Source organism: Scheffersomyces coipomensis (genome assembly GCF_036884675.1).
Source record: "Scheffersomyces coipomensis strain NRRL Y-17651 chromosome Unknown DFJ63scaffold_4, whole genome shotgun sequence".
Classification (NCBI taxonomy): Eukaryota; Fungi; Ascomycota; class Pichiomycetes; order Serinales; family Debaryomycetaceae; genus Scheffersomyces; species Scheffersomyces coipomensis.
In genome coordinates, this window is record NW_027042895.1 from 952,162 (window position 1) to 967,311 (window position 15,150).

Here is a 15,150-nt window from a genome sequence, read left to right on the forward strand (position 1 = left end):
CTATATTATTTAAGTAGAAATTACCTAATTATCCAAAAGAGGTAACTCCTGGCATCAGTTATATGTCATACGGATAATAAATAATGACGGATAAAGAGATGGGGCAGTATAATTAAGAACGGCTAATGAATGGATAAATTTGATTTATAATAAATCTGGATCCACCGGAGATATCGATGGTCCAAAAATTTCCTATTTACGTCATAAAAACTGCGAATTGTTGATAGTTTTTTTTTTTGACATGGTAGCTTTTTTAGATAATTATACTGTTTGATTACAAACTCTTCAACTTTCAGTCTCGGGAGTAAGAACTTCAAACACATGTTCATCATCAACCGGCTATTAGTATTAAGTAATAGGATAATTGGAGTGGTCAACAATGATGGAAATGATATCTGAATACTATATAAATAGGATTGACATTTCACCATGATTGATAAGTTTGAATCGAATTAATCTACATCAAACAACTACAATTACAATTATAACAACAACAAAAACAATGTCTTCAAATAAAATCGTTCTCTCAACTGGTTTAACAGGAAAAGGTGAATTAACTACCATTTCTACCACTGTATTTCCTCAAATTACTGATAATCAAATTCTTCTCAGAGGTGTTGCATATGCTGCCAACCCAACTGATTGGAAACATACTGTCTTACAATGGGGTTATTCCGGTTCAATCGTGGGATCAGATGCATCTGGCATTGTTACTCAAATTGGTAAGAACGTTAAAGGATTTGAAATTGGTGATTATGTATCCACTACCTTACGTGGTAACTATTCCATTGATAAGGGTGGTTTTGCAGAATATGTTATTGCTGATCCACCTACCACTATCAAATATGATAAGAGTACATTCTCATCAGAACCATTACCTGTTGGAAGCTTTCCCGCTAGTATTATTAATACTTTTGAAGGAGCAGCTGCAATTACTTTAAGTTTATCAACCGTTGGATTATCATTAAGTCATTCTTTAAAGATTAAACCTACCAAAGAATCAAATTCCTCTAAATACATTTTAATTTGGGGTGGTGCAACTTCAGCTGGTATTGTTGCTATTCAAATTGCAAAATCAGTATATGGATTAAAGGTCATTACTACTGCATCTAAGAAACATCATGAATTCTTGAAATCATTAGGTGCTGATGCAACTTTCGATTATCGTGATTCAAATGTTATTGATCAAATCAAAGTTTTCGCTCAAGGAAAGATTTATTATGCTTTAGATACAGTCTCCACTATCGAAACTTATCAACAAACGTATGATGCTACTGCTGGATCCCCTACTGAATCATATGATAATTTGTTATTCTTACCTAGGGAAGCTATCAAGACTGATCCAGAAAACAAAGCTAGATTTTCCGGTACTATCGTTTATTTAGCTAATGGTGAACCACAAGAATTAGGAACAGTGGTCTATCCAACTCAAGAATTATTAGATGATTATAATCAATTCTGGTACGAGTTATTACCACCATTCCTCAAAGATTTAAAAACTCCAAATCTTAGAGTTTTAAAACCTGGTTTTGAATCTGCCAACGAAGCTCTCGAGTTATTAAGAGAAGATAAAGTTAGTGCTGAGAAAGTTGTTTTCAGATATCAATCATGATTTTGGAATTAATTTGATTTTCTATTTTAGTTAGTTAATACGTGTAAAATATTCACTGGTGATAAATATTAATAAATGTGGTTTCAATTAATAATTAACTATTGTAAGAATAAATTTATTTGCAACAAAATTGAATCAGGACTAAAATATTCCCGTTTAAGAACATCTTTACCGCTCATTAATTTTGTTTGTTTTTAACGAAACTTAAATCTGGAGCAAATAACATCAATCGATAGGAGATATACATCAATTGAATTGAATTGAATCATCATTTATTATGGGACCAAACAGGTAATCGAGATGAAATTGAAAGCGAAAACTAATACAGAGGATCGATCCACTCATAAGAATGTCATTCCTGGTACTTCAAAAATCATGGTAAAGACTTATGATGAGAGTTTACCAGGTGCCTCAATTATGCTGTTAGATAAACCCATCCGACACTACAATCAGACTAGACATCATAAACTACCTGAAGGTAGTCTGTCGATGATTTTTACATTAGATCATGATAATCATTTAAATCGAAGAAAACAGGATGTTCCAGGAACTTCAACTATACGAATATCAACTAAAAAATCTAATTTTATAAATTCTGATACTGATCAAATCAAATATCCTGAATTGACGGGTCGAAGAATGTTTCAGGTTAATAATCCAAGAAAAGGTAAAACCAATAATGATACTTCTATTAGTAATGATTTCAAGATTACATCTCATATAAACAACCATAGAATAGTAAAGAAATCAAGAATAAAAGGAGGGGTAGACCAGAATGAAATCATATTACAAATCAATCAGGATAAGAAGGTAGATAATCATTATTATAACACTTTATCAGCCATGCCATCCACCACATTTAAGCCAGTATCGAAGTATCCTAATAGTTCAGAAAGGAAAGATATTCAAATTAAACATAATAAATCGGCGGTACGAAACCAATCACAAAGTCCCGACTCTAATACAACCAGTAGTGCTAGTAATCAAGGTATATCTTTTAAGTATAAATTACCGAATCATACAAAGGAGGTAACACCTGGTACGTCAGTTATATTCCATACTGATAGTAACCATGGTACAAATGATGGATAAAATATCGGTTAGAGTCGGGGGAGATTAGTAATATGGACGGATAATCAAAGGATAAATGTAACGAAACTATATAGGAAATATACAAGATCAATAATTAATATATATGTGGAATGATATTTGATTAGATATGATTTATAATAAATCTCGTTATAGCGGAGTTATCGATTGTCTAACGTTACGTGCTTATGTCAAAAACATTACGAATTATTGTCGCAAATGATTTTTTTGTCATGATTATTTTTAAGATTACAAACTGTCTTTGGTAGAGGGTTGCACAATTCGGTATATGTAGTACTATTCCGAGAGTATCAACTACTGGACATTCTTTGTAACTGATGGGTTTATTTAATGTAGCTTAATGATATATAAATAGGGTCGATTCACCATAATTGAAAAGCTTGAATAAAATTAATCTACAATTACAATCACAAATACAATTGCATCTACAACTACAACTCAAATATGTCTTCAATTAAAATCTGTGTTTCAACTGGTTCAGAATCCAAAGGTGAATTAACAACAATTTCTTCAGGTGATTTTCCTCAAATCAATGATGATCAAATTCTTTTCAAAGGTGTTGCTTACGCCCTTAATCCAACTGATTGGAAACATATGTTAAATCATTGGGGTGCACCAGGATCAATCAGTGGTTCAGATGCAGCTGGGATTGTTACTCAAGTAGGTAAGAATGTGAAAGGATTTGAAGTTGGTGATTATGTATCTACCACTTTACATGGTAATTATAGACCTGATAGAGGGGCATTTGCTGAATATGTCATTGCTGATCCCGTCATCACTATCAAATATGATAAAACTAAATTTTTAGCAGAACCATTATCTGCTGGACAAACTGATTCAAGTATTATTAATTCTTTTGAAGGAGCTGCTGCTATCACTTTAAGTTTAGCAACTGTTGGTTTATCATTCAGTAATTCCTTGAAAATTAAGCCAAACAAGGCTGAGAATGCTTCCAAGTACATTTTAATTTGGGGTGGTGCCACTTCAACTGGTATCGTCGGTATTCAAATTGCTAAGTTAGTGTATGGATTAAAGGTCATTACTACTGCATCTAAGAAACATCATGAATTCTTGAAATCATTAGGAGCTGATGAAACTTTTGATTACCGTGAATCAAATGTCGTTGACCAAATTAAGAAAGTAGCCAATGGTAAGATCTATTATGCTTTAGATACTGTCGCAAATAATGAAACCTTTCAACAAACTTATGATGCAACTATTGGATCACCAACTGAAGCATTTGATAATTTATTATCGTTAACCAAAGAAGATATCAAGACTGAATCCGATAATCATTCTAGATTTGCATCTTCATTAGTTTATTTAGTTGATGGTAAACCACATTCCTTAGGATCAGTAATTTATCCAACTCAAGAATTATTAGATGATTATCATCAATTCTGGTATGAATTATTACCTCCATACGTACCATACTTAAAGAATCCAAATCTTAGAGTTTTAAAACCTGGTTTTAAATCAGTTAATGAAGGTCTTGAATTATTAAGAGATGATAAAATTAGTGGTGAAAAACTTGTATTCAGATTTGAATAGGGAAATCAATCCTCCTCCCTCTAAAAAAGAATCCTACAATACCTAATTTTTTTTATCACCTTAAGACTTACACTAATGCAATTGTTCTATTATATTTCCATTAAATTGCTCTTTCTTACATAACTTACATACATAATATTAATACTATGATTGTATCCCATCCACCTTCCCCCCTAATAATAATCTCCACTTTTTAAAAGAAAAGCCCTGCCCTCTTTTCACACATACAACCCTTATTTTTCCATAGATTGATTTGATTAATCTCGTTGAAAATATCGTAAAAATACATACATCCACCGATACCACCGCCTAAGTAGTAATGTAGAGATTATGATAAAATACAGCAGATAATTATACATAGAGACGTCCTGGCAAAAAAAAAAAAAAAATAATTAATTAATTTTTTATCGCAACCATTTTAGTGAGATGAAATGATTTTTTTATTTTTATTTTTTGACATTTCCGAAACGAGACGATAATTCCATCGCCACAATTCCGCAGGGGGAAATATACCCAATCAGTGTTATTATTATTTCTTATGTTTTATCACTATGTAGTTCATTGTTAGTAGTATGTTTTGGTGGGAAGGAGGGGGAGGGGATGAATGAATTGGAGGGATGGAGGGACGTTGAGCGGGAAAATACTTTTTCATTTTTTTGTTTTTATTTTATTGATTTGTCGATTTAGTGTACCATTATGGAAATATGACCTGAATGCAGATTTACCATAACAATTATTAATTTTTAATTTATTCTAGGTCTTATTAAGTAGGATTGTACAGTTTCTTTTAGGCTGGATTATTGTGGTGAATTATGCTTTTAGATAGATGAAAAAGAAAAAATTACGTAAAAGATGTAATAGCTAAACTTTAATAATAGTAGTTATAGTTGATCATTGTTTGATCTGTGGTGGAGACAATTGATTTAATGAGGATAGTTGAGGATTAGACGGTACTGACTCCTAAATATCAATTGAATTGATAGGGTTGAATAAATAAAATGGTTTACGTAAAAGGTTAAAATTGGGGGATGGAAGAGAAGAGTGAGAAATTAACGAACAATCTTATTACCACCTGAATAGTAAATAAACTCGATGTTGTTGATCGGTGTTCCACGTAGAAGTAGAAGAAACCCACAGAGAGAGAGAGAGATAACGTTACTTTTAAATGAATATACGAAATAAATAAGTAAATAAAATAAAAAGGATTCCCACACACACATTGATATCCCTTAATTGACCCAAATTTCTAGAAAAATCTCGTTTCTCTAATTAACTGTGACTTATTGTTATTATTGTTGTTGTCTGTTTGTGGTTGATTTAAATATTTTTTAAGCTTTGACAATTAACGAACATTTTTTTTTTTCGCATTAATATATAATAACAGTAAAAGGAACAAATTTATACCGGTTTATTTTTTTAAATATCCATTTTTCCGAAACATCAAATTGTAATTGTAAAATTGTAATAAAACAAACAAACATGACAAAGGAAGAATATAAGACATCTAGTTATAAAGCTGCTATTATTTCAGGATCTCATGATGAAGGTAAATTAATTGAAATTTCCTCCATTGAAGCTGCTAAAATCACTAGTAAGGAAATCTTAGTGAAATCAGTTGCTTATGCTGTCAATCCTACTGATTGGAAACATATTGTGTATGGTTTAGGTGCCAAAGGTTCGGTGGTTGGTTGTGATGTAAGTGGTGTGGTTGAAGAAGTTGGTGAAGAAGTGGTTGGATTTAAAAAAGGGGATATTGTTTCTGGTTTTGTTCATGGTAATGTTCAAACTAGAACTGGAGCCTTTAGTGAATATGTTATTTTAAATCCTATTACTGTAATTAAATATGATGCAAGTAAATTTGATACTGATAAAGTGTTAACTACTGGAATTCATCCATCAGATTTACTTACTACATTTGAAGGGGCAGCCTCAGTTACATTAGGATTAGTTACAGTTGCTATTAGTTTTAGTCATTCATTAAAAGTTGATATTGAAAAGAGTAAAAATAGCAATGATTATATTTTAATTTGGGGTGGTGCCACAGCAACTGGAGTTTTAGCTATTCAATTTGCTAAATTAATTTATGGATTAAAAGTTATAACTACTAGTTCACCAAAGAATTTTGAATATTTAAAATCATTAGGTGCCGATGAAACTTTTGATTATAATGATAAAGAAGTAGTTTCTAAGATTAAATCATTTGGTAAAGGATCAATTAAATATGGGTTAGATACGATTGCTTTTCCTGAAACTTTCCAAAGTTTATATGATGCAACTGAAACTACAAATCAAGTTCATTTAGATTCATTATTAGGATTAACTGGAGAATCAATTAAGACTGATGCCAGTAGAAAAGTAACTTATGGTACTACTTTAGCTTATACTGCATTAGGTAAAGATGTTACCTTGGGACCAAAAACCACTAAATCCACTCCTGAATTACAAGCTGATTATAAATTATTTTGGGAAACTGTATTACCAAAATATATTGATCAATTAAAGAGTAATAATTTAAAAGTTTTACCAAAAGGGTTAGAATCAGCCAATGAAGCATTAGAATTATTAAGACAAAATAAAGTTAGTGGTGAAAAAGTTGCATTTAGATATTAGCTGTAAGTATTATAATATAGTATAATATAGTATAGTATAGTATAGTATAGTATAGTACTGTATAGTATATATATGTCTCCTATTTTAATTGTACTCCACCTTTTGATAATTTAATTGTCACTCATTTTAAATTTACGGTGATTGAATTGAATTGAATTGAATTGATATGATTGTTGGGGTTTATATACTGGAGTTATATACAGGAACACACATAAATATCATCATTCAATGTAAGATAGTGTAACATCAAACCACTACATATTAATATTAGTTAGTAATATGTAGTAGTAACTAAATATTTAGTAGTAGTTAATGGAAAAGACAAGAAATAATAGAGTAGTAGTTTCTATATAATCTAACGTGATGATTAATCAGTTGATAGTTAGTTACTATTACTTAATAACAGATGATGTTTTGTTTTGTCTTGTCTTGTTTGCATCAGCTGTCAAAAAGAGGTCAGTTTATTTGCGACATACCATTCATTTGCGACATAACTTTTCTGCTCATTAAAAAAAAATGAATGATGCTTTTTCTGATCTTTTTTTGTGATTTATTTACGTTTTAAATTTTTCACTTTTGTGGTGCTTCTTTTTTTAATTTTATTTTTTTTCTGGTGAGAGGTGAATTTAATTAATTAATCATCCATCATCCATCATTCATCATCATTCACTTCAAACCATCCATCTCATTTAGACTTTCTTCTGTAGTTCATTTAATCCAGTCCATCCTATTCATACTATCTCATCTCATCAACTATTCCAGCCATCCATCCATCCATCACACCAATCAACCAGAGATAAGTACTACTCCCCATTGTATACAATATCTGTCAATCTTACACTGCCCTGTCCTGTCCTGTCCTGTCCTGAATCGCTTATTTATTATTAGAACCATATTTTATTTTTAATTGATTACCCTTTGATTCCGTTTAGAAATCTCATTCACCAATCGTATACTTTAAGTTCGTTCGCCACCAGTGATCATCATCATCCTTCCTCCCTTGCCCCCATTAACTATTATTATTATCATCACTTATCGTATAATCCGCCCCTCCCTCCCTCACCTTACCTTTAACACTCCCCTCGTTATATCAACTATTATTACCACCATCTAAAATTTACTGCCATTATTAGTACTACCTTTCCATGTTTACTAATTCTCTTTAACTTCTTATATCAACTATCACCTTATCACTTATATAACTTTTATCATATCATATCATTTCATTTCATCAACCATAAAAGTTTATCCCCTCCATATATATATCTATACAAACCACTCACATACCTAGGAATTATAATCATTTTATCCGATAATGCAATCAATCGATTTATCATTTAATTATGATAATCAATCGGAACTTTCATTGATTCATCTATGGAAATTAACTAATAATCCTTTCATATCAACCAAATCAAATTCTTCAACTGAAAGAATTAATAATCGATCTTGGAGATTATTAAATAAAAAATTATTATTATCATCATCAGTTAATTCAAATTCTATTCCACCCCATATAAACAATAATGTTTCTAATCAAAAATCAAATCAACCACTTGATATTAATTTAAATCTTTCAAAAAGTTCTTTAACTGATATATTACCTGCTCCTATACCTCCTCCCCCTCATCATCATAATTCAAAACAAACTTCTTTATTATCTCATTCTTCAAAATTAAGTTTAATGTCAACCACAAGAAATTCAACTAATGGTAGTCATATTGAAAAGAATCATAGTAATCATAAATATTTACATCATGATGGTGAGGATGATGAAGATGATATTCCATCTTCTGATTTAGATCATGATCATAATGATGATGAATATGATGATGATGATGATGATGATGAGGAAGAGGATGAAGAAATTCAGGACATTCATTTATCAAAACCTAATAAAGTTAATGAAAGACAAAGTTCAGCAAGTTCATTATTTTATACAAATGAATCACAATCACAACCCCAATCTCAACAAACAAAGAATATTTTTTATATTGCCAATTCTCCTTCTCCTCCTGATCAAAAAAATCATCATCATGAATTAAGTTTACAACAACAATTGTTAAAACTGCAACCACCACCAACTCAATCAAATCATCATCATTCCCACAGTATATCGCCTTTACATCAACAACAACATACTCAATCTCCTTTGCATAATCAACAACAACTTAATCAAACGAGTAAACCAACTACTACTACTACTACTACTACTACTACTGCCCCACCACCGCCTATAGCTAGACAAAGTTCATTATTCAGTAATAATTATCAAATCCAATCTAAATCTATTGCCAATTACGACACAGAAGGTTATTCATCTACTGATATCGATGAAGATGATGAAGATATCTTGGAAGAAGACGAAGGAGATGATGAGGATGATGATGAAGTAGATTATCGACCACCTGTGATTCAAAAATCAAATTCGAAATTTTTTGAAAAAAGATCATCATCAGCCACTCATATTGGATTAAAAAGTAATCAAAAAAAATCATCGGAACAAATCATAATTAAAGATAAATCTTCATCATCAAATTCAAAAAGTGCTGGCACTTCAACTTCAACTGATAATGAAAGTGAATGGTTATCAGTATCATCGGAAGATGATCCAACTAATAAATCATTAGAAAATGAAAAATTATTACCCTTACAATTTAATAAAGTTATCCCCACTTCATCTCATGTATCTAATTTATCATCTACATCCACGGATATCTTACCGATTATGGAAGATGGAGAAATTAATCATTTAACTCCTTCTCGATCTAATTCAAGAACAAATCTGAATTCTCATTTGAATTTAACTAATAATAGTAGTAGATATGGATCTATGAAACAACCAAGATCTTTATTATCAGGTTTATTCTTGAATGAAATGGTTAATAATTCAAATTTAAATGTTGATTCTCATGCTACGAAACCAACTTTGAAAAGATCATCTACTACAGGGATATTATCAATCAAACCATTTGCTCCCTCCACTAACAGCACAACAACAACAAGTTCCACTCATACTACTACCACTAATCCGAATAAATTAAAATCAAGTAAGAGACCTTCATTAATGTTCACAAGACGTCATACTTCCATGACTGACATCCCTCATGATGCTCAAAAACCACCCATCCAATTCAATGATCAATTTTTAACCATTGTGGAAAATAATAATCAAAATGGGAATATTGATAATGACAATAGTAATGGTACAGGTACCATGACTACCACTTCTACGTCAACCACCTCTACCACCGCCACCAGTAAGAAAAAATCAATAGTGGGGGTTTCTTATGATACAGTTACGCTGCTGTCTAATGTGAATCATAATGATCATAGTTTAACTACGGTTGATAGTAATAATGGTGGACATAATGAAACGTTATCTTCAAGTTTACATCGGATATCAAGATCAGCTTCGAATAATTCAATTCGGAATTATTTCACTAAATCTTCCTTGAATTTAACTAAAATTTATTCATCAAAATTTGGAAAATCTGAAACCAGTTTTAATTCAGAAAAATCAACCACTCAACAACAACCATTACCTACTCATTTAGAACTGTCAAATTCAACCGCCACAACCACAGATTTAGAGCCCCCTCAACCATTATCTACAACTTTCCAACCATCTCCTCCTACTCCGATTTCAAAATCTTCTCAACCTTCATCTAGATCATCTTCATCACACCACCAAGCCAATCCAATTGAAATGTCTCCTAATACAAAGAAAAAGGAAGCATTATCATCGGAATTAAGTGAATCCTTAAAGGAATCAATCATAATTGATCATAAATTAGGTAAGATCCCCTTACCTTCCAAAGTAATCGATAGTGATAAACTCCTTAGAGCCAATGGTATGGCAGCGATGGTTGGTGGTGATGATAGTGATTTCGATGATTATCATTCCAAAGGTTGGTGAAAATGAAAGGACATTCATTCATTCATTCATTTATATATCAAAAAGTAAATATCTATTTTTTTCACTTCATCATTCATTGCATTTATTATTTCTACATCTATATATATATCTTTGTATATCGTTTTCTTTTCTCTGTTCTCTTCTCTTTTCTTATGTATGAAATTCCTGGGATTGGTTTTATGACGAATCAAAATAAAATAAAATTTAAAAGTATACCGTTTATCAAATGTAGCTTGTAAGTTCGTCTTTAGTTGCAAAATCAATTTCTGCGCATCCCAAAATGTGACTGATATCAAACGATCAAAAAAAAAAAAATCAAACCTCAAATAAAGATCAAAAAGGTATGGACCACATATAAGTCAAGAACAAGACCACCACCACCACCACCACCATCCCCATATGAAGACAGATTATTATGAACTTCTAGGTGTGGAAGTGTCTGCCACCGATACTGAACTTAAAAAGGCGTATCGTAAGAAGGCGCTTCTTCTTCATCCTGATAAGAATCCTGATAATGTGGAAGAAGCTACTCATAAATTCGCTTTAGTGAGGGCTGCTTATGAAGTTTTAAGTGATTCTAATGAACGTGCTTGGTACGATGCTCATAAATCATCGATTTTGAAAGATGATTATGATTATCATGGAAATGGTGAAGAAGATGACGAGGTGGAGATGATTATTCCTAGTGTTTCCGTGGATGAAATCATGAGATATTTTAATTCATCATTATATGAAAAAGTTGATGATTCTCAAGCTGGGTTTTATCGTATTGTGAGTAATTTGTTTGAAAAATTAGCTTCTGAAGAAGTATTACATGGGAAATATCAAAATTTACCTAAATTTAATCAATATAAAGATGATGATTTGAATAATATTGATGTGATTGATAGTTCATTATTATTATTTCCTCGATTTGGGAATAGTAGAACCGATTATATTGATCAAATACGACCCTTTTATAATACTTGGTTGAATTTCTCCACGGTGAAGAGTTTCAATTGGAAAGATGAATATCGATATGCTATGGCTCCTGATAGACGAACTCGTAGAATGATGGAGAAAGAGAATAAAAAATCTCGAGATTTTGCTAGAAAGGAATATAATGAAACGATAAGGAAGTTTGTCCAGTTTATTAAAAAGAGAGATCCTAGAGTTAAAGCTGGGATTAATGAATTTGAAAAATTAAAGAAGAAACAAAGACAACAAGAATTAGATGATCAAGTTAAACAAGAAAAGAAAGCGAAATCAATGTTAAAGAATCAAGCTGCTAATTATACCGCTCAAGATTGGCAACAATTGTCGATGGATGAATTGAAAGATTTGGAAAATATGCTTAATGAAGAATATGATATTTCTCCTGATGATGATGACGAAGATTTCGATTCTGATAGTGAATTTGATGAATTTGAAAATCCAGATGAAGATGATGTGATTGAAACTTTTGAATGTATCATTTGTAATAAATTCTTTAAAACTGAAAAACAATTTGAAATTCATGAATCTTCAAATAAACATAAAAAATTATTAAAACAATTAAAATGGGAAATGAAAAAAGAAGGGATTGATTTAGGTATTGATAAAGATGATATTGATTTAGATGATTTTGAAACTGCCAGTAGTCAATTTGATTCTGATGATATTGATGATATTGATAGTGAGATTGATGCCAATGATGATGATGATAATGAAGTTAAGAATGATAATGATGTGGAAGATGTTCCTGAAGATGATGTCAAAGAAGAGGATGCTAAACCAATAAATAGTTCCAAACAAGAGTTTGAAGTTGACGATACAGTCGATAGTGATTTTGAAGTCGAATCGCAAACCAACACCGGACTTGACGACATAAACCTTAAAACTCAAAATCTAAAACTAATAGATTCTGATGATGATGAAGATGACGATTGGTCAACCACCAAAAAGAAGAAAGATAAAAAGAAAAAGAAAAAATCAAAACCGTCATCAGAACCAATATCAATCACCACCAGTAAAGAACCATCTCCTTCACTTGGTTCTGAACTTTGTACAGTTTGCAACCAAGAATTTTCATCTCGAAATAAATTATTCCAACATATTAATGTAACAGGTCATGCCTTAGCTCCTAAATCTAAAAAGAAAAAGTCTAAAAAGAAAAATTAAATCCTTGTATATAATACATCTATAGATTCTATAAACTTTACTTAATACCAACTTTAGATTTTTTAATCTTTGCCATAACAGGTTCACTGATCCCTTTATTACCTAAAGCACCTAAACCTTCACCTTCAGTCCAACCTAATTTCTCAAGTAATTGTCTACCGATATTATTACTATCAATTTGAGGAGCTTTACCACCAACAATATCCCCTTCTTTCAAAACTGCCTTCAGAGAATCACCTCCACGTCTTGATGTTTTACCGCCATTGGAAGCGTCAATTTCTTCCTTAGTTCTCTTTTGATCAGTTCTATTGAATATAGGTCTTTGTTTTAACATATGATTGATTTGATCATATTTAGGTAAATAATGGAATGTACGTCTACTCTTGGATGCTTTGATAAATTGATTCAAACCTCGATTACCACATTTTAAACTCTTTAAATTATATAAGGTGGCCATTTTGGTGACTGTTTTATTACCATGGGGATCTAATGGTGGGAAACTTATAGATTGACGATCTGTATCATGAAGAAATTCTTCAAATTCTTGTTTAATTTCTTTGATGTGTAATGAAAATGGATATATGACGCGTAAATCATGATTATCGGCGCCACCTTGTAAGAAAAGGTCTTTTTTAATTTGTTTCTTATCTCTTCTGTTTAATCGATGTGCTTCATATTGATCTATTAATGATGCACGTAATTCATCATCTAAATTATAGTTATCAAATTTAGCTCCTTTTTTATTGACTTTAAAGCTTGGATTTGAATTCTCTAACGATAAGAAATCTTGATTTTTGCTTGTTTTGGCATAAGATATTAAGGCATCTAAATCATCATCTTGATCTTCGCTATCATTGTCAGGTTGTTCAAATGTTTCAACATTATCTTCCTCTTCAGATGAATCAGAAATGTAAACATCATAATCTTCTTCGTTAGGTTTACTATCATCCAAGAAATTAGCAGTTATAAATTTCAAAAAACTCTTTATTCTGTGCTCTTTCACACCATTACTTAAAGCATACTCTATAATCTCATCTTCATCAATCCACATACTCTCATCATCCGAGCCTGTGATATCTAGACATCTTGTATAATATTGATTTTTAATACCATATCTCAAATTAGTAACTGATATTTTGGAAATGTCAAATTCGTAATCTTCAGGAAGGAATCCATACTCAGGATCTGTTTCTTCTTCCTCTTCCTCTTCTTCGTCATCTTCTTCTTCACCCTCCTCGACTTTACTACTTTCAGGTTCTTCATACATTTCAAACTGATCATCATCCAACTCTTCTCCATCATCCTCTTCCTCATCACTATCTTGTTGCATTCTATGTATGACGTTAGCTATATATTCGCGATATAAAGCATCTCTTTGTTCAGCATCAATATCATGTTTGGAAGTCAACGGTAATTCGACTTCCATATTACCATATTTATCTCTAACAGTAGTCATAGAAACCTTACCGATACTTATCGTAGAGTCATATTCCAACTCAGTTGGTTGAGCTTCGATTGTTGTAGGCGGTATAATATCTTTATCAGCAAGTTTAGAATCACCTTTTTCATCTATGATCATTCCTAATATAACTGGTTTTGGTTTTTGATTGTCCTTAATATCTTGAATGGTTAAATTCTTAACCATGTCTTGTTGATCTTGTTCTGAAAAATCTTCTTCAATTGTCTCTTCAGTCTCAACCTCGATGACTGAGCTTATGTCTTCATCTTCTTGAAACTCTTCCACATCTTCAAGTTCTGGTAATTCATCTACCTCTTCATCCGCTTCCAACTCATCCTGTATAATTTCCTGTGACTCCACTTCTTTAACTTCCTTTGCTTCTTTTACCTTCTTAAGCAAATCTGCACTTGGATCATATACTTCCTTTGCTTTGACAAATTCTATAGGTTTATTACGTAATGCTTTCCCAAAGGTTTCATCTTGATGATTCTCTGTATATTTAACCTCATCGATTAACCTACCTGGACGTTTAGATAATGCCTTCATAGTAGTCTTTGGAATAAAAATATTTGACTCCTCATCCATTAATTCAAGTACATTACCACCACTATAGCCCTTTTTATGGTTATTAGAAGTGCCTTTGCTCTTTCTCTTCCTATTCTTCTGACCAGCAGCAGAATTGGCTCCACTTCTATTGAACCCTCCTCGCCTTGTTTTCCTTACCATGGTTAAGTTTATATCTAGTTTATA

At 31.6% G+C, this 15,150-nt stretch overlaps 7 protein-coding genes across 7 annotated transcripts; 6 read left to right on the forward strand and 1 right to left on the reverse strand. All coding sequences in view use genetic code 12, as the record gives it.

Moving 5' to 3' along the window:
- Positions 1-502: 502 nt before the first annotated feature.
- DFJ63DRAFT_313550 (zinc-binding alcohol dehydrogenase family protein) lies at positions 503-1,612 on the forward strand (the record flags this gene model as incomplete). The annotated part of the gene is made up of 1 exon (XM_064906192.1): positions 503-1,612. One exon carries the CDS (start codon positions 503-505, stop codon positions 1,610-1,612), a length of 1,110 nt encoding a protein of 369 aa, XP_064761762.1.
- Positions 1,613-1,912: 300 nt separating this feature from the next.
- Positions 1,913-2,704, forward strand: DFJ63DRAFT_335737 (uncharacterized protein; the record flags this gene model as incomplete). The annotated part of the gene is made up of 1 exon (XM_064908257.1): positions 1,913-2,704. The coding sequence occupies one exon, from the start codon at positions 1,913-1,915 to the stop codon at positions 2,702-2,704; it is 792 nt and encodes a 263-aa protein (XP_064761763.1).
- A 462-nt stretch (positions 2,705-3,166) lies between these two features.
- DFJ63DRAFT_335738 (zinc-binding alcohol dehydrogenase family protein) lies at positions 3,167-4,273 on the forward strand (the record flags this gene model as incomplete). Its single annotated transcript, XM_064908258.1, has 1 exon — positions 3,167-4,273. One exon carries the CDS (start codon positions 3,167-3,169, stop codon positions 4,271-4,273), a length of 1,107 nt encoding a protein of 368 aa, XP_064761764.1.
- A 1,479-nt stretch (positions 4,274-5,752) lies between these two features.
- On the forward strand, positions 5,753-6,883 carry DFJ63DRAFT_335739 (zinc-binding alcohol dehydrogenase family protein; the record flags this gene model as incomplete). Its single annotated transcript, XM_064908259.1, has 1 exon — positions 5,753-6,883. One exon carries the CDS (start codon positions 5,753-5,755, stop codon positions 6,881-6,883), a length of 1,131 nt encoding a protein of 376 aa, XP_064761765.1.
- A 1,315-nt stretch (positions 6,884-8,198) lies between these two features.
- Positions 8,199-10,802, forward strand: DFJ63DRAFT_335740 (uncharacterized protein; the record flags this gene model as incomplete). Its single annotated transcript, XM_064908260.1, has 1 exon — positions 8,199-10,802. The coding sequence occupies one exon, from the start codon at positions 8,199-8,201 to the stop codon at positions 10,800-10,802; it is 2,604 nt and encodes an 867-aa protein (XP_064761766.1).
- A 199-nt stretch (positions 10,803-11,001) lies between these two features.
- On the forward strand, positions 11,002-12,959 carry DFJ63DRAFT_154381 (uncharacterized protein). Its single transcript, XM_064903615.1, has one exon. The coding sequence runs from the start codon at positions 11,202-11,204 to the stop codon at positions 12,939-12,941; it is 1,740 nt and encodes a 579-aa protein (XP_064761767.1). The 5' UTR covers positions 11,002-11,201; the 3' UTR covers positions 12,942-12,959.
- Positions 12,655-15,150, reverse strand: DFJ63DRAFT_156465 (uncharacterized protein). Its single transcript, XM_064903632.1, has one exon. The coding sequence runs from the start codon at positions 15,124-15,126 to the stop codon at positions 12,979-12,981; it is 2,148 nt and encodes a 715-aa protein (XP_064761768.1). The 5' UTR covers positions 15,127-15,150; the 3' UTR covers positions 12,655-12,978.